This window comes from Pangasianodon hypophthalmus, chromosome 22 (assembly GCF_027358585.1).
Source record: "Pangasianodon hypophthalmus isolate fPanHyp1 chromosome 22, fPanHyp1.pri, whole genome shotgun sequence".
In the NCBI taxonomy this organism is placed as follows: domain Eukaryota; kingdom Metazoa; phylum Chordata; class Actinopteri; order Siluriformes; family Pangasiidae; genus Pangasianodon; species Pangasianodon hypophthalmus.
The window spans coordinates 5,723,438-5,749,925 of record NC_069731.1 but is presented as its reverse complement, the minus strand read 5'-3'; the positions used below and the strand labels follow the sequence as shown (position 1 = coordinate 5,749,925).

Below are 26,488 nucleotides of genomic sequence, written 5' to 3'. Positions count from 1 at the left end.
TGGCCTGCTTTAGCCAATCAGAACACAGAGCGCGGCTGAACGTGTGGCGCGCCAAAAACACAACCGGCTCTACTTTTGAAATAAGATCCCTACGCAAGCTTCCCAAAACCGATTAGTGCGGCATAACATGTTTAAAAAGCAGAGTAAACAAACCTTCACGTTTACTCTACGCTACTATTACTCAATTTTTACGACTTAACTTTGGGAATATATGATAATAAGGTGTATGAGGAGTTCGCGGTGGGTTATTGGTCGGATCTACTTTTCGTCTCGAGAGCACATTCCGCGTTCAGGTCGTCATCAGGCTCTCGGTGACGTTTATGGCGCCAGAAATCAAGAGGAAAACGGGTGTTATTTTATAGACCTATTTTCAGACATAGACGTAGTCTCAGTCACCGATTCGGTTGGGTTCAGTGATATGGTTCTAGCTACCGAATAAGGTCGGTTTGTCAGTAAATGAGCTGGTTTAGACTGTGAGGGATAAGATGGTGATGCTACGCAGCAGCAGTTCAGGCGCCGAGCCGCCGAAGCGGGACTCTGACATGGACACGAGCACCGAGTTTCTGTCGCTGCGGCGCGCGCAGAAAAAGTCCGCGCGCCTGCAGAAGGGCCTGGATGACAGCTACAGCAGCGCCGAGAACAGCCCCACTAATGTGAGTTTCTCACTCAGCCCTGGGAGAGGGTCTGGGCTTTTCTCAAACTTTACGCTTTTATTTATCGACGTCCTGACAAATTTAATCAGCAGCTAGCTAACTTAGCCGGCTAGTAAGGCGCTAGCGGCTAATGAATTAGCCAATGTGCAAATGTGTTCATTTGTCAACTTCCCTTGCTAGCTGCCTCAGTGCTGGTTTACCTGATTACAGCAAATCTGTCTCGGTGTTTATCAGTTTGTAGTGTCTTTTTGGCAATATATCAGTTGATTTTATCATTTGAATGTCTTTAAGTTGACAGAAAACATCACGTTGTGGGAGAAAAGGCGTCTTCCTGACTGAAATGTAATCAGTAATGTGGTTAGAGTTTGAAATGTAAACAGACGGCTGTGGGCTCTGAAGCGCTGCTGCTGCTGTACAGGGCTGAGGGTGGCGCGATACCAGAAAGGTGGACTTCGATACCAATACCAGCTGTCGCGGTTCTCGATACCAAAACGAAATAATTCAATAAAACCAAAGTGAGAGGGGAAAAACAAACACACGAAGTCTGAACTTCTTGAACACCAAAAATTCAAATTAGTGCTAAATTACATCTTTTAAAATTTTATAAATACAAAGCTCATTCATAAGTAAAATAACACAAATAAGTAACTAAATAATTCAAACTGAAAGTGACACTCCATGCTGTTGTCTAAAAACTATTTTTTCACAAGTTCTCCCCAAAAACAAGCAGAAATAAGTTTATAATACAAATTAAATATATAATTATACCACAAACTTTATTAAGTTAAAAAAATGTTGCACCAATTAAGTGATGAGTAGGGATGTTATGGTTTAAAATATTTATTATGAAATAATCCAAGAGTCTCTTTGCACATCCCTGTGTGTGTGTATGTATGTATTATATATAGTGTGTGTCTCATTATAAGCTGAAAGTGGCTGCGAAGAATGGTGGCTCATCGAGCCAAAAAAAATAAATAAAAAGAAGAAGAATTATTTTGCGAGACATTTCAGCAGCAGTGGGCATCGCACTAATGACACCTCTGTTAGCATGGCTAGTTGTTGCTTTGGCAGAAATAAAGTGAGGAGATAGAACTAGTGTACATTCTCTCAACATGCAGTCAATATGTTATTCACTAATGCAGCTACAGACACTGAAGAAACTCTGACGTAGAAGAAGAACTAAAATTCACGCTATGTTTATATAACGCACTGATGAATGTTCGTTCTTAGGGTTATTTGTCTGCTAAAGAAAAAAACAGCATGGAGAGAGGCGGCATGAAGACCAGAGCCAAATCAGACAAACATGCTGTTTCTTTCGCCGATGTGAGTAACAAACCGAACAGCTCTCCTCAGAAGGATGAGAAAAGCATGAAGCATTTAAGGTATTGTTTCTCTCCAAATCTGAGAATGTAATTTCTTATCGAATTACATAGTGCATGTTATTGAAATGGTACATTTATATGTTTATGTATTTTTAATAGGAAATCTCCAAGATTGCAAAAAGATGAGAAGTCCGGTGACGAGATTCACGGTGGGCGTCAGACTAGATTTTTATTTTTATTTATTTATTTTTTTACAATTTCATGCATATGGAAGATAGATTATATTTCTTCACATAAATACTAGGTATTTTGCAATGTTTTGTGCTAATTAATGAGTAATTGTGGTAGGGCTCAGAACTAATGATACGGTTATTTTAAACAATGTACAAGTCAAGTACAGTGTCTGAAAATAACATGCTTAATGTTATGTTAAAACATGCACTTTCTCAAAGTGTCTTTTTTTTTTTTTTTTTTTTCCCCTCACAGTTGAAGATGAGATTGATGGGGCAGCAGCCTCAAAAAATCTTCGTGCGCGATTACGAGAGAGAAAGGTGGACTGCAACGTGAGACGCAGCTCCAGAATCACAAGATACAAGTTTGACGCCAGGGATCAATCTGTCCTCTATGACCGGCTCATCACTAAGTATGTTGTTATTTACAAATAAATAAGAAATAATGCAAAGTTCTCTATGACATAGCTTATATTAAAAGTTTTATACCACAGTGCTGTTGAATTCTCTGATCTGATTGGTCAGAAGGTGTTGATTAATTTTCTATAACAGAAGCACTGTAGTGCCGACTGCAAGGCAAAATCCAGGTTTAAATTAATGCGCTTGTTCTAAAACAGTATCCTTTCTATAGTAACAACTGACACAGGGACTTTTGTTTGTTTGTTTGTTTTTGTTTTGTTTTTGGAAGAGTTTTCAGGATTGGAGTTTGCACGTTGCGGTTTCTCGTTAACGTGAAGAACTGCGTCTGTTTTTTTTTTTTGTTTTTTTTTTTTTTTTGTCTGCTTAACTTCAAGAAAGAGAATAAAAAAAGAGACTAGTGAGGGAACGACTGTTTATAGCTAGACTGTTTATACAGTAAGTGATAATAGGAACTAACTATGTACCTATAAATGGATAAAAAGTGTGATGTGCCATTCTTTAGTACATAAAAATTGCTGTGCTATAAAAGGAATAATACACTTTAGGTTATATGAAAATTATCAACTTAAGGTGGTAACAGAAATTCTGCTTCATGTCAGGTCACCTGTCGTTGATTATTTTCCTATAACAGCATGTTGCCAAGTGTTTCATTCCTTACATAGTGCACTGAGTTGATCTGAGCAAAAAAGTGCATTTTGGATTGCAGATGCATTATGGGTAGCTGAGTGTTTGTTCTTAAAGATGTTTTTCCCTCCAGCACTGCAGAAGCTGTTCTTCAGAAAATGGACGACATGCAGAAAATGCGCCGAAGACTGGGAAGCAGAGACTCTAAAAAGGAGGTGAGCTCCTTTTTGGCAGTACTGCGATAAGTACAGAATACATACACACACACAGCTCCTGACCGCATTTTTATTTTCCCTAACATGTAGGATCTTAGAATGTACTCTGGATCCAAGAGAAAGAGAACCACAAGGTCCTCTGAGAGAACAGACGAGGAGAGTGCTGATGAGCAAGAGAACGGCCATGATGGTAATAATTCATTAAAGATGAAGATGTTGGTGATTGATAGAGACATATTGTGCCAGGAAATGTTCATTTCAGTTTCACTTTTAAACCAAACTTATACTGAAAATCCTCTTGTAGTAATGTTTTCCAAAAGTTACACAAATTAACCATAAATTACAAACATTTCTAGAATACACTGATCAAGAGGATGAAAATGAAGATGGAGAAGGCACTGGAGAAGAAGAGGAGGACAATGACGAAGGTGACGATGATGACGACGAAGAGGAAGAAGATAATCAGAAACGCTACGAATTCAGACAGAGAAAAGCTGTTGTACGCTACCAAGCTCCTCTCGAGGGTCAGTATTAAGATACACTCTCAGAACAGCCTCAGGTCTTCATGCTCTGGATTCCACAAGGGATTGGAAACATTCCTCTGAGATTCTGGTCCATGTTGACATGATGATGCAGATTTGTCAGCTGCACACTCACATTCAAGTACCACATCCCAAAGGTGCTCTTTTGGATTTAGATGTGGTTACTGGGGAGGCCACTGTATAAATCATGTTCCTGGAACCAGTTTGAGATGCCTTACAGCATTGTCATCTAAAAGAAGCCATTATAAGATGTGTAAATTGTGGCAGTAAAGAGATGCACATAGTCAGTAACAATACTCTTAGCTTGTGGCATTCAAAAGATTGGTAATAAAGGGCCCAATATATATGCCAGGAAAACATTCCCCACACCATTACAACACCACCACCAGCCTGAACTGTTTCAAGAAAAAGATTTTTAAAAAGTTTGGAAGATACATTATTGAAGAAAACACTGCAATTTTTTTCATTCCACTGCTTGAAATACTTGGAAGCCATTTGGTCTTACCGGTTTATGCTGTCTTGTTTGTTTGTTCATTTATTTATTTATTTTCAATCTACAGAGCCGAGGAAGCAGAGTATATTTTTCCGCCGGCACTCAACCCCAACCAGGCGGAGGTATTCGTTCAGCTCCACAGCGCCATGCAGTCCATACAGCAGACGCAGAAGTAGCAGGTCACCATTGCTTTTTTTTCCTTTCTTTCTTTTTCTTTCTACATTCATGTTTTCTAGCTTAGGGATGATCTAACGATTGTATGACTCAGTGAAAAATTCTAATTGTAAATGCTAAGATTGGAATCTTAATCCTCTGGGCTACAGGTGAGGAGTGGCCACACCGGATCATGAACCTTAGTTTAATATTTAGTTCCACTTTTTCTTCCTTAGTCTGTTTTTGTCTGCTTCTTTGACTGCAGTTTTGGGAGAATTGAACCTGATGGGTAAGATTAAGTTTAATAAGGCACAGCAGCCAGTTCTTTGCAAGCACTTTGGTCTAAGAGACGGATTAAGCAGATTTGGGTGTGTTTTATTTATGCGTCACGTTTGGTGTTGGGTCATATTTGGTCATGGAAATTCATATATCACTGATCACTTTAGTATCTGTTTTGTTACATGTTTTTTGAATGTTCTTCCTCCTTCAGACGAAGACATGCCATCCACAGTAGCGACTCAACCTCCTCGTCTTCATCAGATGATGAGAAATTTGAGAGGCGGAGGAGTAAGAGTCGGAACAGGTCAACAAACAGGTAAAAGTCTCTCACTAATGAAATCCCTGTGTAGGCTGTTGTTTAGTGAAAGACAGCATGGACTGGTTTTCTGAGAACTTAACAAATCATCCTGACAGAAACTTTGCCCCAAATTTAAAAATAATATAACATGCACTTTCACTTTAACATGCATATAACATGACTTGGCATGCTGTTATAGGTAAAGAATCAACAAGGTGGTGGTATGATTCAGTCTGATGCAAAGCAGAGATAATAAGTGTTACAAACCTGAAGTTGATTATTTTCCCATAACAGCATGTTCCATTGTGTTTTATTCCTCTTATCCCACAAGTCCACAACCTTTTATCTGTTTATAGTTACATTTAACATTGTCATGTCCACTGAACAATTTATAACAGCTATGATTAAGTAAATGTGATGGTACATGGTTGTGATAGTAGATGTAACATAAATGATAGAACTAGTGTGTTAATATAAATCTAATACGTTATTCTATGTATAGTAACATCTCGTACATGGGATATGTATGGTGGACACTTCACATTAATCTAAGGCTAGTAATAAATGGTTATTTTTCAGATATTTTTGTATTACATCATGATCCTTTGTGTGTGATTCCTTACATAAAATTCTGTTTTTGGGTAGTCACAATACCAGAATTCTGATACCAGTACCAAAACCAAAACGATACTTTGGCCACAACAAATAAATCCCCACAAGCACTCACTTATCATTAGTAACATTTTCTCTAATGTATGAATCAACTAATTGAGGAAAATCCTCAATATTCATTTATAATTTCAGAACTTTAAAACTTTGTAGAATAAAAGTTGAGCTTTGTTTCCCATCAGGTGAAGAACAAAATGTTTTGGTTCTTTGGAAACTTTTGTACTGTGCTGGAGTGTTTACTACAACTATATATTTACATACAGTTCAGCTTTAGGTAAAGTGTTTAAAGGTTTAGATTTGTCCTGTAGATGTCTGCCAATGAACTTCCGGAAAGAGGATCTTTTGGGAATCCACAAGGACCGAATTAAGATCGGAGCAAGTCTTGCAGATGTTGATCCAATGCAGATTGACCAGACGGTTTGTGTATTTTTGTCTTTTTTGCATATTGTTTGAAAGAAACCAGATCTCTTTAGCTAATTGTTGATTTTACCTGGGTCTAGGTGCGCTTTGACAGTATTGGTGGTTTGAATAGACACATCTCTGCTCTAAAGGAGATGGTGGTCTTTCCTTTGCTCTACCCTGAGGTCTTTGAGAGGTTTAAGATTCAGCCTCCAAGGTAATGCACTTTACATTACAGAAATAAATGTGTGTTATTCTATTATGGCAAGATGCCTCCCCAGACACTCTCTCAGGGGCACTGAGTTTAATGAATTTAGATATTTATAAGCGGGGGTATAAGTGTCATTATTCTGACTATTAGAGCAAATGGAGCTTGCGTATAGCTGGAATTAAAGTCTGTGGGATGGTACCTTTGCTAAAGAATTTAAGTTGGGGGGAAAAAAGAATAGCTATTTTCTAAAACTTTCATGTATTTTAAGCACATTATTGTCCGACTAGTAAACATGGCATGACATGGTCCATTCCATACCTCACATCTCACCCAAAAAAAAAAAGCACAAAACTATCTCTAGGTTGAAAATTAACAATAGATTACTGCAATCCTGCAAAAGGGGTCCTCTGAATGGATTGCAGCCAATAAATAAAAACTGGTACAATATAAAGAATTTAAGAACAAAGGATGTTATTAGGGAAATGGTGAGCTTTACAGATGTATTTTGGCATTTATGAAGTACTTAAGTGATATTTATATAGTTGTTTGGTTGAGTCAAATGGGTTTGCAATGCATTATATCTTTTCCTGAACGGGTGATCTCCAGATAGAGTTCCTGACCATTCTCTTGACAGTTTGCACGACAGACGAACACAAATGGCCTGCACCTGAAAGTGCATAAAACTGTTCTAAATATACTATAGGGTTAGTAGTGCATTATCTGGTAAAGTAGCCATGAAGGGACTGGAACAAACATTTCTTTACTCTTTCACATGTTCTCTTTATTTGTATGCCAACTTCTCTATCTCAGCCACATACCAAACCTTTAAGCAGTGCCTAGCTGTTTTTATCTCCAGGTTTTCTGGTATGCAAATTGAATAGTTGCCTGAAACAGTGGAAGGATAAACCATGTGTCTTATTACCAAATGGTTAGCTTGATAGGTGTTATTTATAGACACTTTTCTCACGTTATTTTATATAATGCACTTGCAGAGGCTGCCTGTTCTATGGTCCTCCGGGCACTGGGAAGACTCTGGTGGCACGAGCGCTGGCCAACGAGTGCAGTCAGGGGGAGAAAAAGGTGGCCTTCTTTATGAGGAAGGGAGCTGACTGCCTCAGCAAATGGGTGGGAGAATCGGAAAGACAGCTCCGACTCCTCTTCGACCAGGTACATACTTTTTAATTTGTTTGCATGATACATGATTAGTTAATAGTTATCACTATATTGACCATACTGGGTTTGGTTCCAGATTTTTCTTTGGGTGTTGATCAGCAGTATTATGAATATTGGTCAATTTTTATGTTTAAAGAAGCATCATGTGTTTAGGTTATTTTTAATATTCTGCAAAGCATAAAATAATTGCAGTATATTATTTCTGTCCATATTGTGAGCTCTGCTGCTTTTTTGTCCTTTGTGATTTTACTACAGTGCAAAGTTGTTTTTTTTTTTTTTTTGTAAATAGATTTTTCAGCTACTAGTTTAATCTACTGTAACACGAGTTTTTCTGTCTTGGATTTGAAGGCATATCAGATGCGTCCATCTATTATATTCTTTGATGAAATTGATGGGATTGCACCTGTTCGTTCTAGTAGGCAAGATCAGATCCACAGGTATGTTTCACTTTTCATTTTATTTATTCAACATTTCAACACTTCTACATTTCTATTTATTTGTTTATTTATATATTTGAATTAAACTGACATAAAGTGAATTAATTGATGTTCGATTGTCTCACTGTATAAATTTTCTCCATCTGATTTTCAAGCACTCCAGGGTATGTATATGTTTATTATGTATACGTTCATTATTGTGACCCTTTGGCAACAGCTCCATCGTGTCCACTCTGCTGGCTTTAATGGACGGACTGGACAGTCGTGGTGAGGTGGTCGTGATTGGAGCCACTAACCGGCTGGACTCCATAGATCCTGCGCTCAGACGGCCCGGACGCTTCGACAGGGAGTTTCTGTTCAGCCTTCCAGACAGAGAGGTGTGTCAGAAAGCGGAAACTTTGTAATGATGTTGTCAGGGCATCAGAAACTTTGTAATGATGTTGTCAATTTTAATACTTTCTTTGGCATGAAAGAAACACATCTAACACTGTATAATTTTACACCGTGTTTTAATTGTTAAAATACTTTGATAAAGAGTTGATGCTATTTTAATAGTTTAAGTAATTTGGACACTATGACCTTTAGTAGCTACAGTATCATTAGTTATCTGCTGATAGAAAGTCTAAAACTAAAGTATAATTTTTTTTAAGGCTCGTAAAGACATTTTAAAGATTCACACACGACAGTGGGATCCGCAGCCATCAGATGCATTCCTTGAGGAACTAGCTGACAAGTGTGTTGGTAAGTCTTCTACAGCCTCTCCTTACATTACAAGGCATCTGTCCAACATGTCTCAAATACCAAATGTCACGTGTGCTGCTTTCCAAAACAAACCACTGGGTCTTTGAAAACCCTTTTTATTCTGATACTAGTGTTTCGCAAGCAATCAAATGGCAGTTAAGTTAGGAATAAAACACTTGCGTGCTGATAGAGGAAAATAATCTACGGTGTGATGCGGCTTCACATGAAGCCTGACTGTTACCAGCCCAAAGTTGATTATTTTTCGGTATCTGCACATACCTGATTGATTCATCTTATACCACTGCAATTTGGCAATGACTACAATTTATTTCTTAAAGACTGACAAGTCATATTTTTATCCATTTGTTGTTACATTTAATGTTGTGAAACATACATTCACAACATTTAATGTTGTGAAACATTAAATGTAACAACAAAAGTTTTTTAAAAGTTAATAAAATTAAAAAAATACACCTCTCACTGTTAAAGTGCTGACACTCCAGACTCCTTCCATAAATGTTACACAATTGTCTCCTTAGAGTACACTTCACCATATGTACAATTTTACTTTTTTCCTTCCGAGCCCATTTTTAGTCTGTTTTGTATAGTAAACATTGTCAGAGCTGCTGCTTTATAGAACAATAATCAACACCTGCTGCCCAATCAGAATCAAGAATTCAACAGAACTATAAACATATTCAAATAATTAGTAGATGATTATCATAGAAAATCATCTCCAATTTGTGCCTCTCACAGGTTACTGCGGCGCAGACATTAAAGCAGTGTGTGCGGAAGCAGCCCTCTGTGCCCTGCGCCGCCGCTACCCCCAGATCTATAGCTCCTCGCAGAAGCTCCTTTTGGATGTCGCATCTATCAGCGTGCAAGGTCGTGACTTCCTGTCTGCCATGAGGAAGATTGTGCCTGCATCCCAGCGGGCTGTGGCGTCCCCGGCCAAAGCCCTGACACCTGTCATTCAGCCCCTGCTGGCTAACACACTCAGTGATGCCATGAAGGCCCTGCAGAAGGTTTTCCCTCATGTGGAACAGGGCGTCAAGAAGAAGAAGGACAACAACAGTATGTTAAATAATTGATGATTGTCACCTATGCTCTCCTGAATGGACCTTGGGTTTATTTATATGGACATTTTACATGGCCTTTCATTAAGGAATACTCAACATATATGATAAATTAATTATCTAATCTATAGTCCTATATAGTCCTATAACAGTACATGCCTAAGTGTTTTATTTCTTACTTATTGGGCACTTAAAAATAAATGGTTATCCATATTTTGTTTTAATTTTGTGGTATAATGCTCAGACAAAGATTGTCAGTAATTGCTTGTCTATTTTTTGCTGTAGATTGTGCGGGTGGCGTTTTAGACGAATTGCTGCACAGTGATGATGATGCCTCTGCTATGTGCACTAGTAATCCTGCCCAGACTAATACGGGCCCAACTGGCTCCTTTCTCCATTTAACCAAGTCAGTGTTCAACAACAGTTTAATATAACTTAAGAGATACTTTCTAATGAACAGAAATTAGAAAGTATCTATTAAGTTATCTGTTAAGTATCTCTTAAGTGTTGTTAGACTAGTCAGTAGAGTTCATGCTTTTTGATTGTGTTTGTATGATGCAGGAGTGCTATCCAGGAGCCAACCACGTTTAGGCCCCGGCTGCTGCTCTGTGGGAATTTGGGCTCAGGGCAGAGCACACACCTGGCCCCTGCAATGCTGCATACCCTGGAGAAGTTTACTGTCTACACACTGGACATGGCGGTGCTTTTCGGGGTCAGCACTACCAGCCCAGAGGAGGCGTGTGCACAGGTACATCATATACACACTCCACTGTCCAATAATGCTATCCTTCTGACCAATCAAACTGTGCCTGTCCCTTTAATAATCTGATATATTGCAGTAGATTACATACAGCTTCGGCTGCTTGGGTAGGTGTATTTGTCTAACTGTCTGTCTGTATGTCTATTTATCTATCTGTTTGTCTATTTATTTGCATGGTTAAGTTTATCTATTATCAGTTTTATGTTGGACAAATTAAAACTGGTACCTGATACAGACATGTAGCTTTAGTAGCATGCTTTGACATTTATTTTATCAGTGCTTCATTTTACCTCTTGCTATGTGTTATATAGTTTATATTTGTAAATATTAAATAGAAACAAGTTTTGTTAAATGCAGCACTACTGTTTTGCTGGCATTTGTGATGCATGTCATGTAGGAAATATTCTGATGCTATTTTTGCCATATGATCAAGTGTTGGACATCGTGATTAACGTCTGCTCTTGTCCAAGTTTCCCAAAAGCACCATGGTGCCAAACAGATGTTGCTATCAGTAAACGTGTCCAGAATGACTCAACGTACCATGCTGATTATTATGAGAAATGTAGCTCAGTGGTTTCTGATTGTATCATTTATGTGTTTTATCCTCATCCAGCTGTTCTGCGAGGCTAAGAGAACAGCTCCAAGCATTCTGTACATACCACACATGCAGCGCTGGTGGGACACGGTGAGCTCTGCACTCAGGGCCACCTTCCTCAGCCTCCTGCAGGACATCCCATCCTTCTCGCCCATTCTCCTCCTCGCCACGTGCAGCCTGCCGTATCACAGCCTCTACACAGAGGTACGTATGACCTTCTACCAGAGCTCACACCACTGCAGCTGCCTCACCCACCAATTGCTAGGATTTTTTTGTGTTAAAATGCCTGCGAGGATTTTCTAGTTGGCAACACTGGCACCTCTGGATTGACTGGTAAATGTAGATAATACATTTCTAAAGAAGAATATTATTGTAGGATGTTGGACCTGGAAATTTCTTACCACTGTATTTGCTTTTTTGTTTGTTTGTTGCATTACTGTAGGTGCAGGATCTGTTTCGTATTGAGTACGGAGAGGTGTTCAATGTCCCGCTTCCCACTAAAGAGGAGAGGCACAAATTCTTTGAGGATCTCATTCTGAACCAAGCTGCCAAAGCTCCACTATCTAAAAGAGAAGCAGGTATGTGTTATCAAGTTAGTCAATCAAAACAATGTTTATACAGTTAAAAGGTTCATTAAATAAATTAAAGTAGTTCAAATAATTTTTTTCTCACTGATTAATGGCTCATGCCTAATCTGGAACTGTTCCATGCTTTGCCTGTAAAAAAAAGAGCTGTCTGGGAATATATCTTTATGTATAACTACATACATGCCAGCTTAGTAAGGTGCAGGACCACCACAAGTCGCCAGAACAGCATCAGCACTCCTTGACAGAGATTCTACAAGTGTCTGGACCCATACTGGAGGGATGAACACGCTCACATTCTTACAAAAGATATTCACTCAACTAGTGTTTTGATGATGATAATGGAGTGTGCTGTCTAACATGTCACTCCGAAGTCTCCAATTGGGGTTCAGTTGGGTTGAGATCTGGTGACTGTAAACATTTACATCATGATGATTTACATCATTTTCATCCTTATCAAATCGTTCAGTGAGCCCTCGTGCCCTGTGACTACGTGGACCCTAACTATGGCAAAAAATACATCTCACAATAAAACTGATCTTTTTTTTTCCCCCCCCCTTTAATTTGTCACCCAAATTTGAATTTATATAGTAAAAGATCTCAGTGAGAGGTAAATCTTTCTCAGCCATGCACTGGTGTTGATTACTTAACTACTCTGTGTATTAGGAACATTCAACATCTGATTTACATAATGCAGGACCTTGTCAGTGGAAAGGAGTAATAGAGGTCATATGAATTCAGTTTGCATGAGATAAAAGCATTTTTAACGAGTTCCAGATTAATTGTAAATGTATGTTCTCCTCAGTTCTCCAGGCTCTGGAAGTTCTCCCAGTGGCCCCTCCACCTGCTCCTCGCCAGCTGTCTGAGCAAGAGCAGCAGAAATTAGAGGAACAGGAAGAGGACACACTCAGGGAACTCCGCCTCTTCCTGCGTGATGTCACTAACAGACTCGCTCAGGACAAGCGCTTCAAGGCCTTCACAAAGCCAGTGGACACTGAGGAGGTCAGTGTTCACATTAATAAAACGTGTGTTTTATTACTGTCACTGTGTTTTAGTTAGAGTATTTTAGCTAGATGATAATATTCAAGTCCACAAATCTTGTCCTTTTGCTCCTTGGAATCTCCAGGTTCCCGATTACACTACAGTCATTAAGCAGCCCATGGACCTGTCCACAGTCCTCAGCAAAATCGACCTACACAAATATGTCACTGTGAAAGACTACCTTTACGATGTGGACCTGATCTGGAAGAATGCTTTGGAGTATAATCCAGACACCGATCCCTCAGGTGAAGTAGAAATGAAAGAAAGAACGCCAGTGAATAAAGCTTAGTTGCAAAGACCTACAGTTTCACAAAAAATATATTGTTCAGTGTTACAAAGATTTGGTTTGTTTTTTGGTTTGTTTGTTTCAGATCGCCTGATCAGACATCGTGCCTGCACACTCAAGGACACTGTTCATGCCATCATCAAAGATGAACTGGACGAAAACTTTGAAAAGATTTGTGTTGAGATCAAGGAGTCCCGCCTGAAACGAGGTTCTGATTTATTTATTACAGTCACAGATCATTTCTTTGTCTTTGTTGTCTTGCACTAAATAGAATGCCTAAATAATAAAGACACTAAAGCTGTACTGGCATACTACTTAGTAGAGCAGTATGTGGTTTGGGATACACTCCTAAATGTAATATATAATCATATCTTGTGTTTGTTTGTGAATCACAGACTCAGTCGTTCAGTTTAGAAGCCTAACTGGGTTTGCTGTCCGAGATCAGAACACAGCAGCAAAAGCAAAGAGTAGCAAGCCAGCTGTTATGATCTGTCGGTGTGCTGCTCGTGGTCTGTGCAGTGAGCTTACAGGTTGTCCGTGAGGCTCTATGCGGCTTTGAGTCTGGTTATCATGAGCTATCTGGCTCAAAGACAGTTGACTTGGAAGGGCTTCACTTTTAGGGTGCGTGCGGTTCCCTGTCAAGTCGCATCAGACATTTGCGGAAATTCGGTATTCTGATGATGTAGGATGTATCTGAGCTGGCATTATGGCATTCAATTCAAATCCAACCGCTCTGAATTACTGTGTACTTATCATCCTTACTGTGAATTACTGAGAATTAATATTACAGGATTCGTCAGGGTGACTCACAGCAGCTCATCATGTGCATCAGGTTTTAGAGGATGTTTTCTCCCCTCGTGCAACTTTATTTTTTATTTTATTTATTTTTTTGTAGACTAATTTTAAATGTAGCTTTAAAATTGAATGTTGTCTTGGATGGACTCTGGGATTAACCTAATGTTCATTTTCAGGCTGTACATCATCCAGGTTTACGCCTTCGTATTACCATGTTCTGCCAAAAGTTCCGGCATCATCGGAGCCAAAGACTAGTGAGAGTGGCCCTTCCAAAGATGTGGCCCCTGTTACAACAACAGTGACTACACCAAAACAACCAGGTAATGGGCTCTCAGCATGTTATATCAGTTGGCAGCTCCTGCATTTTTATCACTTCCTGAATGTGGCTTAAGTGTTGAATCTCATGTTCACTATTATCCATTCTTCATTTCTGTAATAGTATTTCAGAATTTTGTTATACATGCTGAAGAAGAAATATTTTTGCTTCTTTATAGCTGTACAGAAGAAAAGGAGGCGCAGGAGGCTCTGGAGCAATGGGCTTATGCGCCGTAAGAAGTCCACACAGTCACACACGAAAGACTCAAATGGAGCCGAGTCAGATGAAGGTGAAGACGATGACGAGGATGAAGATGAGGGAAAAACAGCAGAGAGGGTAGAAGCAGAGCAAGATGTAAATGAGTCTGAACAGATGGATGTGGACAACAAGGAGAATGGTCCTACTTCGACAGAGGACAGGAGCGAAAACCTGGAAGCTGTGCACAGCCACAACGGACACATCAGCAGTGCGGAAGGAGATTGCACCGATTCCTCTGTGGATGGGATGCAGAATGGAAAATCTTCTCCTGGAATTCTGGATGGAGAGAGTGGAAACAATGGTGAGGTCCAACCAATGGAACACACAAGTGATAAGAGGGTGGAGCCTAGTGCAGAGGAAGATGCAGGGATAGGTGAGTCATATCGTATCTTGGGGGCGTGCTGTTATAGGAAATAATGGTGTGATGAAGTAGAGTTACGGTTACCGCCTTGTGTTATTTTCCAATAACACAAGGTCCTGAAGTGTTTTATTCCTCTTATACCACAGCCATTTTTATCAGTTTATTTAATGTTGTGGAACATCCTCAAGACAAGTTAGCTCCTGTTATCAATTGCATTGCTTTTTTTTATAGCAGCTATAAACAGTCCTGTAATTAACTTCTCTCTTGATGTTAATAAAACAAAAATGCAGCTTGTCATGGCACTGAGAAACCAGAAAGCGCAAACTACTTCTTGAAGACTGAAATCAAAGCACTGACACTGGAGACTCCTACACAAACGGCCAAATAAACATCTCATGCAAAATTTATTAACAGTTACACACTTTTTTTTTTTTGTTTGTTTTTTTTAAATCAGTTTATATGGCACATGCGCACAATACAAGTCCCTTTGTCAGTTATTATAGAAATGATAATGTATTAGAACAAGTGCTTTTATATAAACCAGAGATTTATGTGACTTTGCAGTCAGAGCTGCTGTTATAGAAAATTAAGACCTTCTGACCAATCAGGCAACAATTTGACAGCGCTGTGATGTAATTATTATTCATTCACATAATAGGGGAGAATGTACACTTTTAGCAAGGCACGTTATTTTGTACTATTTACTAAACAAGTACAATCACATGAATGATTGTGTTGATGCTGGTGTATATATTTATTTTTTAGAGAAAGGGATGAGACGTATGACCAGAGGCTTAAAGTTGCAGGCTCAGCAGCAGAAGCTGCTCAGTGTGAACACTGCCATGAAGATCCTGGAGCAGACGAGCCAGCCACTCATTGTGGATCACAACAAGCTAAAGGTGAACCCTTAATAAGGAGCCCTTATTAGAGGGCCAGATATAAGTGTTGCAGGGCTTAGATTCCAACAATTTCCACCATTAAGAGTGAGATAGTTGTAGGAAGAACAGACCTAAGAATACTGCCTTAGGGCCATTCCACACTGGCTGCGTAATCAATAATTTGTACAAACATTCAGAACAAAATACATGTTTGTTTAGTGGACACACTGAGTACAGAAAATGATGTTCTGTGACAGCGTTTGCATTTTTCAGATGTGTTTAAAACTGACTGTAAAAAAAACAGGACAAGATCACATTCAGATTGTTGTAGTTTCCTAACTTGGTCCAGTAACATTTTATCATCCTCATCCACTTTTTTCCCCTTTTTGCAAACTTGTTTTTGGAAGTACCGCTTGCTATTTTCAGTTATCTGATTGACGTTATGATTCCTGTACTTTTGCTGGACTAGAAAGCGATGAGTGAAACAAGTGCTCCTAAATAAAGGTCTCTTGGGTCTTCTGATCAGCTGCTCTTAACTGTTGCCAGGTCCAGATTTAAGCATAGGGGTGACCGTGCCTTTAGGAAGCTGGCCCTAAGCTTTTGAACAGTTTACCTCTGCATGTCAGAGCAGCTTCAACTTTATCTGTTTTTAAAACTCAGTTAAAAACACATTTCTTATCTCTGGCTTTTAATTATATGTAAATTGGTCGCTGAGGCATGTTGGATATTTCAACTTCATGTTTGTTATATATATTTATCTTTGTACAGCAAATTGGTCAACTGTTGTCTTTGTGATTTATAAATAATGTAAATCAAAAACCAGTAAGTCAAAACCAGGAATTTGAAAAATGCATGATTCTCATTTATTCCAACTAATTAACCAGAAATATTTTAATGCAAGATATTCCTATATATAGAGCACAGGGAGTGTTCTAGTAAAATGGTAATAATCAGGAGCAGTATTTGATCTCTTGTGTCTCCAGCATTTCGTTAGTGAACTGTTGAAAGTAACACATTGTATTTTGTTCTCAGGATCTTTTGCAGAAAGTGGTTGTCAAGACTGAGGGTTACGAGGTTGACCGTCTAGAGAAGCTTTACGCTCGTTTGTGCCAGAGCATCTACAGACACAGGAAAAACCACGACAAGACTGCACTTGTACAGGTATGGCGTGTGATTTTAAAAACTGATCGAGTCTGCCTTTTTCTTTTCTTGTATAGAAGATTTTTTACATATGCCATGACACAGTTCACATAGGAGCTCTGCATTTTAACATGGGAAAACTATAGGATACATAAATACATCAAAGAAGCAGTCTTCTTCACCAACCAAAAAAAAAAAAAAAAAGATTTATGTAGATGTTTTTAATCTCATATTACCCGACACCCCTGAAAGTCCTGTCCCTTTCCCTCCATCTCACACTGGTCATTTGGCTGGTAATCTCCTCTCGAATTTCATTTGAAGGACGTGTTGATTGAGAATGGTTTGAGTTCATTCATGTGAAATAAAATCTATGAATGTATGTTCAACTTATATAAATCTTATAAATATAGATAAGCTTTTACAGATGCACCAAAATTTCAGCTAATGTAAATGTTTGCTCAAACTTTTTTGCATAAAAAAATATTGACAGGAAAAAAAAAAGGATTAAATAGGCCTACAATAAAGTTTCTCAAACATTTCACAAGCAGTGGTAATGATAATTAGAAAGTGAACAAAAAAATGCTGTTTGGTTTCTAAACACAGAATCATTCAAACATTTTAAGATGCAAGTCAACAGTGAAAAAGTTCAGCTGTGTGGAACCATGTCTCAGTTTCTCAGAAGGACATTAAACAGGAGATTTCTATAATGGACTATATTGAAAATGTACTTTTTTAAACTCCTGCTCCAACTTCACCCCTTTTCATGAGACTACACATTATTCCTTATTCTTGGCAAGTCTGCATGTTTTAAATGCAAAGAATTGCACAGACATGTATACACTAGTGTTTATTTTATTGAAATGTGTTAAATGCTGTTTATACGAGTTAGTTCTGATCCATTAATTTGATTGGACAAGTGGCGTTCCAAAAGTGCTGATATTTAGTATAACAGTGGTATAGCACTTCACTGTGTGTCACTCCACTTGTCTGTGTTCGCAGCATAACATTCCGATTTTAGCAATAGTTCGTTACACAGATACTGTTACTACACTTACTACGGGCTGTCAGTCAGTCTGCGCGTTGGCGTCGCAACATGCAATACTATCCGGCTGTGGCTTCTTTGGAAATGAGTTCTTTTGATGGAGCAAAAATAAACAAAATATTTGGCCATATTGTGTCTGAAATGTCAGTTACTCAATATTAATTTGGTGAACTGTTATATGAAAGCAGTATTACACTCGCACTCGTGCTGTTGTACTGAATATCAGTATGCATGTGATTACCTACGGTACGAGGCCATACGGCCGAATCACAGCTGAGCCGATTTTCATTAAACAAACAGCACTCTTGCTCATGCGATATTTCATAACTGTAAAACTGAACTAATTATCATCCTGTTTTATTTCTTTACAGGAGATGGCAAAGGAAGTGGAGGAGTTTTCATAGTTTACTTAAACAGTGCAACTAATATTCCTGCATAGTTCTAAATTATATTTTACTACAGTGATTAAAAACCTGAGTGATGTATATTTCTTATATATTCCTGTTATATTAAAATTTTTGTCAGCATTTTTCTGTCTTGTGGTTTTCTTCAACATATCCATATGCATGCAATTATTGTACCCTTTCACACTGTGGGAGTGTGTGTGTGTGTGTGTGTGTGTGTCTGGTCTGCACTTGGTAATAATTGAGTCGTTTTACTGATGCTGTTTGAAAACTTTCTCTGTGGGTGATTTATCTCTAAGCGTATCATGGATCATAAAAATGAAAGACAAAGCGGGTGTTTGCTGTGATGGGGAAATTCCGTGTGCTGGTTTCCAGACGCAGCGAGTCACGTGACCGCTGTGGGTCTCATTGGTCGGTTACGTGGGTAAACCTCGGAAGTTTTCAGCAGCCGATTGACTCCGTCTGGACGCGGTGCTGTGCATGACCGGACCCCAGCAGGTTACTTAACGTGTTTTTTCCTTCTGTTTGCATGTTGATTTGCAAAAAACTTTGAACGTTTTATGACCTTTTTTGAAGTCGCGGCGGGGAGTCGCCTGGCGATGACGTAAACACGTAACACTGACAGCGGAGACGCCTGATTATTAAAAAAAACTGGCATTAAAATGAGGCTCAAATTATCGCCGCGTTTGATTATCAAATGGTGTGCTTTTGTTAGGGTTTGTACACTCGGTTGCAGATGAACAGACATCAAGGCGTGCTACGGAATTGTATTTCGTGTCGCCCTGCATCTATCGCATAGCTAACATCCAGCGTTTTAGACTGCGACCGTAGAAAAGCGCTGACCCCGCCGCCGAGGAGCAGCTAGTTAGCTTAGCTTAAGCTTAGTTAGCTTCATTACTGCAGTCTGAACCAGTGAAGCGAAGCGGGCTAGCTTTTAGCATTCTCAAAAAAAAACCCCTTGGGCTTGTGCTGAACAGCGAGAGGTCTCCCCGGTGAGTTTACAGCAGCTTAGCATCCTCGTGTTCAGTCCTGAATGACAGCCAGAGGCTAACTGTCTCAAAACACAATATCTAAATCCAAGTTTTAGCCACTTACCTGCAAGCGTTATACATCACTTATAACGGCTAATAACGCACTGCTGTGTGAACGAGTGGAAGAAGTAACGACCTGTAATATTTCCATAACATACAGGCTGGTTTTTCAGGTTCATTTTGGCTCTGGTTTCCCGCACTTTCTTTTCTTTTCTTTCTTTCTTTAAAAAAAAAAAAAACTCTATACTATTACATTTCTTCTATATAACCTAAATAAATTCAGGTTCATTTAAATAGATATGATGTGAAAGACAAGTAGTTGCTTACCTGTTTATAACACAGTTTAAGGACAACTCCACCCTGAAACACATTAATTATATTTATATTATTTGTGATGTTGTTAGTAATTCTAGTGATAATTTGTTCTCCTTGTTTTATCTTTGTTTATTCCTGTGGGAAGTGGGGTTGTGTCCCGTGCTGATGTCACAGGGAGACATTGCTACCAGGTTATAATGTGCATGATGGGCAGATTTTGCTGCTCCTAAAAACGAACAAGCAAGAGCTTCTTTTCTCGATCACAATTTGTGATCAGCATCATAGTACAGAGAAGTCCAGCACAGAAGTAGTGACTTAAAGGTCCAGAATGCAATGCAACTATACGACATAGTTACGCTGATGCTGCCTTCAAGTCCTCCTCTGGAGTTCTTGCGTAAGAGGTCAGAGGTGGTGATTATGACATGGTTTGCGATCGGGTGGTTTTGGTTGTGAGGAAACAGCTTCTGTTTTTATTTATGTATTTATTTTTGTTTTTAATTTTCCTTACTGAAAGAAAATAAAGAGCTGAACAGTTAACATGCAAAGTTACCAGGTAAATCTTGCCATCTGCTTCAGGTGCCACATTCATATTGGGGGCCATCATGACTTTTTTTGTTATTGACACGCCCCTAATCCGGAAAGGTGGGGTTCATAGAAAAATACAAGTTCCTGAGTTGTATGTATGACATTGAGGAGACGTTCATGTGCATTCACCTGGTGTTTACGATATTTCTGGCAGGACTTGAAGGCAAGTTATGACAGAGCCTTGGACCTGGCTAGTTAGCGATCTGCGAGATGACGAGCTCAGTGGTGTTGCGGGGTTTAGCATAAAAGTTGAAGCTTTGGAAGCTGACTTGTTTGAGCAGAGTGTACAGATGACGAGGAGGTGAGAGAGCTGGACAGACTAAAGGGCTAAAGTGCTGCTGCATCGCTCTCTTTAGGTAGAGATGAAGTGAGTGCTAAATCCAACTGGCGCCACTATCAAACGGCTTTGTGGGTAATGTAGAAAACCATAGACCATGTCAAAGAAAGAAGTTTAAACTAAAAAGTCAATACTACACAGTAAATCTTAGACATGATTGAAGAAAACATGTTAATTATAAAGATTAATATGCTAATTGTTCATGATGGATTTAGCTTACTAACTAAAATTTAAGTATTTCAAATGTGATGTTTATCTGATTTTTTTCTTCAGCAGATGTCATATTGGAGTGGGCCAAACTTTTAGCATGTGAATACAGTTTCTTGCCGCTTCAGAGAGTCTTTGCCATCTCAAAGCCTATCTGGTGCTACAGACACAATGTCGAGCCGAAGGAAGTCCACCACCCCCTGCATGGTGCTTCCATCAGATGTAGTGGAGCAGGATCTGGATATGGAGACCCTTGCAGGGGAAGAAGGAGTCGAAAACACTGCTGAAGGCCCTACAGAAGGCATAGTGGTTCCTTTGGACAGTGAAGGAGGTGAGAGTTGGTATCCTGGAGTCAAGAACCTGGGAACCAGTTTCAAAAGTATGCACTCATAATTTTTACCAGGTACATCTATCATATGGGTGCACTTTGTAGACAAACAACTACTGAATAGCCTATCTATGGAAAGGAACCACCATAGTCACCGCTGACCAGATATTATTTGGGTGATGGCCCATTCTAAGAAAAGCTCATTTTCATAATGGTTAATTTTGTCCTTGAACAGTGTGTATTGGTCATCCTCTACCAGCATGCTGTTGGCTGGAGTCTTTTGGTTGGCAGACTGTTCTTCTGGCAATGCCAGGCATCAGGAGAACTGCTGTGGAAATGGTTCACCACCAAAATAACACCTAGTCAGGTCTCTGTTTATTGATTGATTGGCTGGAATGTGCTTTGCAGCATGAAGGCTGCCACAATTAATATCACAAAAATGCGCTTCTATAGTAGATGTACCTGAATAAATGGCAGGTGAATTTAGCTACAGCATACATTTACTTAATAATACTGCCACAGAGTTTATTCTGTAGTTGTCATGCAAAGACTGAAAATGTTGTTTCCTATTCTCAGAGCATGAAGACAGTTTAAGCCATGCTGCAGGAAAACGCCCAAGTCAAACTGCTGTAGAGCAGTCAGTCACAGATCTGACTGCTGAAGGAAATGTTCAGGCTGAGACAGAGGACAGCGAAGACCCTTCCGTCACTGGGATTTCTCTCAGCAAAACTCCTATCATGAAAAAGAAGCCTGAACCCAAAAGAATAGCCGTGTCTCTCAAAGGGGCAGAAGAGGGCGATTCATTAATTGAAAGCGAAGGGGATCCAGAGTCAATGGAAGCATCCTCCATTACAGCAGACATGACAAACCCAATTCTTGGTGATTCCACGAAACCTGGCATGTTTGTTGGCATTCCCAATCCATCTCCTGCAGAGCAAAAGAAGCCAGTTGTGAACCCTGCTACAGTCCTTCCTGCTGGCCTTGCCCAGGTCCTGTCAGCCTTGCAGGCCCAGCAGAGTGCTCAGGCTCAGCTCCTGATTCCAGTGAGCAGCATTCCGACCTACAATGCGGCCATGGACACGAATGCACTGCTGGTGAACACGTACAAGAAGTTCCCTTACCCATCTGTGTCTGAGATTATGGGCCTGGCAACCCAGACCAAGTTCTCAGAGGAGCAAATAAAGATCTGGTTCTCTGCTCAGCGTTTGAAGCACGGTGTGAGCTGGACGCCAGAGGAAGTTGAAGAGGCTCGAAGGAAACAATTTAATGGCACGGTCCACACGGTGCCCCAGACCATTACAGTCATTCCAGCTCACCATCTCTCTGCCACTAATGGTCTCCAGTCGATCCTTCAGACTTGCCAAATCGTGGGCCAGCCAGGCCTGGTTCTGACGCAGGTTGGCACTGCAAACAGCTTGCCAGGCACCACCCCTATCACACTGACTGTTGCAGGAATGCCAAGTCAGAGCCAGGCATCTAAGATCACGACTAGTCAGACCACCTCTGCCGTTAGTGAAACAAAAAGAGCCACAACGGTCCAGCCACCATCGCTGACTCCTCAGGAGAGCTCTGCCCTCAACGCTGATCACTTTGGCCTGCGCCCAAAGAAGTCAAAGGAGCAGCTGGCTGAGCTGAAAGCCAGCTACATGAAAAACCACTTTGCCAGTGATGCCGAAATCGCCAGGCTGATGAAGCTGACCAACCTCACCAAAGGCGAGATCAAGAAGTGGTTCAGCGATACCCGCTATAATCAACGCAATTCCAAAAACAACCACTTCAGCGTACCCCATGACAGCTCCAGGGCCAACAACAGTAGTGCCACCATTGTTATTGACTCTAGTGATGAGACCCCTCAATCCCCTACACCATCACCTGTCAAAGAGAAGGAGACCCGCAAGACCTGGAACCCATTTCCAGACTTCACTCTGCAGAAGTTTAAGGAGAAGACTCCAGAGCAGTTGGTGATTCTAGAGGAGAGCTATCAAAAATGTGACACCCCCACGGATGAAGAACTGAGTCGCCTGAGGGCCGAAACAAAGCTCACCAGGCGGGAGATTGATGCTTGGTTCACAGAGAAGAGGAAAACTCCTGTCACCGAGTCATCTGAACAAAAGACAGATGAGATGGATGGTAAGCCCTCTCAGAGTAAAGGTAACCAGAGTCCACCTGGAGGAAAAAAGTTGCCCAAGGAAAAGATCACGAAGAAAACTCCGGAACAGCTTCATGTCCTCAAGAGTGCCTTTGTACGCACTCAGTGGCCATCTGCCGAAGAATATGACCAGCTAGCCGAGGAAAGTGGGCTTCCCCGGTCTTACATTGTCAACTGGTTTGGGGATACCAGATATGCCTGGAAGAACGGCAATCTTAAGTGGTACTTCTATTATCAGAGTGGCAACTTAGAGGGTCTGAATGGCAACAAGGGCAGGAAAAGGAGGATTCGAAACCGTGGCTGGGGGAGGTCCCGCAGCAGGAGAGCCAGAAAATCAACAGGTTCAGAGAAGTCCCCACCAATGAAGTTCAAGACAGGGAAAGAGTTTCTTAAGGAATACTACTTGAAGCACAAGTTTTTGAACGAGCAAGATCTGGACGAGCTGGTAGCGAAGTCGAACATGAGTTACGAGCAGGTCAGGGAGTGGTTTGCGGAGGTTGGCAGGAAGGTGGATATGGGCGCAGATCCTTTTGAAGATAACACGGGTAATGAGCAAGAAGAGGAGGAGTCAGAGGGGGAGAACGAGATGACGGTTGAAGAGCAAGGGCCCTCAGCCGCTGGTGATGATGATTGCGATGATGATGACGAGGATGATGAGGATACTGATGATAGTGATTCCTGGGAGCCCCCACAAAGCGTTAGAAAAACCTTGTCAGGGTCTGAGGAACACTGATTCATCAGCTCATTTGCCTTCGGAAATAATCAAGGTTTGTGAAAAAGAGAGTGACTGTGAGGATCCAGTTACAACTTATTGACTAATCCTGCTTGCGCCGCTTTTACGTTTCTCACTTTCTTATTCAAGCTTACTGTTAGTGTTTGTTTAATGAAATTTGCAGACACGAATTGAAAAGCCTGGTTCTGTCGAATTTAAGATCTCTTTCACAAACTCAAGTTATCTCTCAGCTCTGTTCATCTATGAACAGTATTGCACACAAAATGAAGAATCCTGGCCCAGCTAGTCTGTACCTTCAAATGTGCAATTTGACTATAATTAAAAAAAAAAAAAAAGGAAGAAGACCTTTTATTTCAGGATATGGGCAGAATCTTTTTTTTTTTAAGGAAAAAAAACAATCCTCCCTTTGCCACAAGGAGGATCCATGGTGCCAAAGTTACTTTTTCTGAATGTTACGGTTCCCGGTTTTGTGAAAGAAAATAGCTAATCAAGAAAGTATGTGTGTATGTATCTAGAGAGAGAGAGAGAGAGAGAGAGAGAGAGACATGCACAAAAATTTGGGCACTTTTTGTTGGTGTTTAAAAAACCCTGCCTCTTAAGCCATCTAATGGCATCAAGTATGAAAATATGTCTTGTATGAAATCTGTTGGAATTTATTCTACAATAGCAGTAGGCAAAACATATTCAACTTCACTTATTGATCTACTGAGTGTTATATGAAAACGAATACAGCACAACCAGTGAAGATCTGTAGCTCTGATTACCAGGAGGTGCTCTGGTGTCATGTTGGTCGACTTTCGTAGGATTTCGAGTTTCTCCTTGGGAGTCTGAGATGATGGAGAACGGCTGCAGAAGACTGTTAGCGGACTGTTATCAGTGCCTGTACAAAGGAGTGGGACTGTGTTTTTTCCTCATGCACCGTTTAAACCGGACTCTTTTAAAGCCCTTTTTTTTATTTGTGGTTTGCCAATTCTTAACAAATGGTCGTTTGTATTTCTCATGTGTACCTGAAGCTTAACCCTTATGTTCTGTTTGACCTATTTAAAATTTCTAAGTTGAAAGTTGAACTGATCTCCTTCTTGCCTCAGTTTCTCTAATGAACAGCCTTTTTTAAAGAAATATTTATATTACATAGATTCTATTCAGGTCTATTTAGCCTGGGAAAAACCAGCTGGCGTTAAAGTGTTAAATGTAATATTTTTATAAATATCAAAAATCAAATGTGATTTTAGTTAGTTATGGTTCCTTCATCTCTTACCTGGATGCTTTTAGGGGTTTTAAGTGTCCATGTGCATAAATTTTGAGTATATTTCTAATAATATATATTTAATATGATGCATCCCTTTGCAAAAATGGATTGTTTTGCTATATAAAATCAAAATTCCTTGTTACACTGAACAGAACATGAGGGTTAATGGGGAAAGGGGGCTTTGCTTCACATTTGAAACCCTAAGGCATCTGTTATATAGATAAGGGCCCCACTTTTTAATAATAACTAATATTTTTTGGTCAGTTTGATTTTCTGGGAAAAAGACATTAATGATTTCTGTACCCTGGATTTTTTTTTTTTTTTTTTTTTTTGAAAAACTGTCCCCTCTTATAATATTGCATGCTGCAGCTGTTGAGAGGATGAGGAAAAAAGATTGCTCATTTTGTACATACGTTTTATGGTTGCATTTTATAAGTCGTTTTAAGCAATTTTATAAGTTTGTATTTATGATGATGATGATGATGATGACAAATCCCTCCTTGGCCTAAGTGGAGTGCTCATATGGTGACCCTTTTGTGTGCTCTGAATTGTTAGTGTGATTTTTAGAAGAGTTTTGCCTAAAACTCCATGTGAATTGTTCTCTTGTTGGTGAACATTATTGCCTGGTGTCCTCCATGTGATTCTGCACTTGTAGTGTATTGTAGACAAGAGATACACGATTATAAGTATTGTCTGAAAAAAGTCACACACCTTTCTGCAACCTATCCATAAAAACAAAACAAAACAAAACAAAAAAAATTTAAGCAAAATCTTTCATCTAGATTTTAAAATGATGCATATGCTTTTTTTCTTTCCTGAATGTGTTCTGTGAAGTGCAGCAGTATGTCTGTTGCCTCCTTACATCTGTCACTAGTCATGTTAACAGCAGTACATTTACACATGATCAACTAGAATCACTGTAAGGCTCAGTAAAGCTCATTTAGATCCACAAATATGATCGGGCACCATCATGGAGGTAACTTGTGAAATCATACCGAGCCTTAAAATTGAATCGGTGGCAGAAGCTTTATTTTCCAGAGCCATACGCCTTGTGCAATGCTTTTAATTTAAAACTGTTTTAATAGGCTGTGGCTTGATTTAGACAGAAGATATATTTTCTACTTGTTTGAGGATGACAATAAATTTAGATGAAAACCCG

At 39.8% G+C, this 26,488-nt stretch overlaps 2 protein-coding genes across 6 annotated transcripts; both read left to right on the top strand.

The window, feature by feature from the left end:
• Window positions 1-135: 135 nt before the first annotated feature.
• LOC113532747 (ATPase family AAA domain containing 2) lies at window positions 136-18,518 on the top strand. Of its 2 annotated transcripts, XM_026924319.3 has the most exons (29): window positions 136-653; window positions 1,884-2,035; window positions 2,135-2,184; window positions 2,462-2,618; window positions 3,383-3,464; window positions 3,555-3,654; window positions 3,821-3,988; window positions 4,567-4,678; window positions 4,918-4,941; window positions 5,143-5,247; window positions 6,207-6,315; window positions 6,399-6,514; window positions 7,501-7,675; window positions 8,030-8,118; window positions 8,336-8,495; window positions 8,769-8,859; window positions 9,616-9,933; window positions 10,221-10,341; window positions 10,497-10,683; window positions 11,309-11,494; window positions 11,733-11,868; window positions 12,680-12,876; window positions 13,001-13,160; window positions 13,287-13,409; window positions 14,173-14,316; window positions 14,491-14,943; window positions 15,697-15,830; window positions 16,842-16,970; window positions 18,363-18,518. In XM_026924319.3, exons 1-29 carry the CDS (start codon window positions 486-488, stop codon window positions 18,393-18,395), a joined length of 4,179 nt encoding a protein of 1,392 aa, XP_026780120.3. In that variant the 5' UTR covers window positions 136-485; the 3' UTR covers window positions 18,396-18,518. The 2 variants fall into 2 exon arrangements, with proteins under 2 accessions (XP_026780120.3, XP_026780121.3); XM_026924320.3 differs by lacking the exon at window positions 4,918-4,941 and having other exon boundaries at window positions 137-653.
• Window positions 18,519-18,715: 197 nt separating this feature from the next.
• LOC113532914 (zinc fingers and homeoboxes protein 1) lies at window positions 18,716-26,488 on the top strand. Of its 4 annotated transcripts, none has more exons than XM_026924632.3 (3): window positions 18,716-18,893; window positions 20,940-21,201; window positions 21,775-26,488. In XM_026924632.3, the coding sequence occupies exons 2-3, from the start codon at window positions 21,042-21,044 to the stop codon at window positions 24,078-24,080; spliced, it is 2,466 nt and encodes an 821-aa protein (XP_026780433.3). In that variant the 5' UTR covers window positions 18,716-18,893; window positions 20,940-21,041; the 3' UTR covers window positions 24,081-26,488. The 4 variants fall into 4 exon arrangements, with proteins under 4 accessions (XP_026780433.3, XP_026780436.3, XP_026780434.3 ...); XM_026924635.3 differs by having other exon boundaries at window positions 20,937-21,201; XM_026924633.3 differs by lacking the exon at window positions 18,716-18,893 and adding an exon at window positions 18,903-19,387.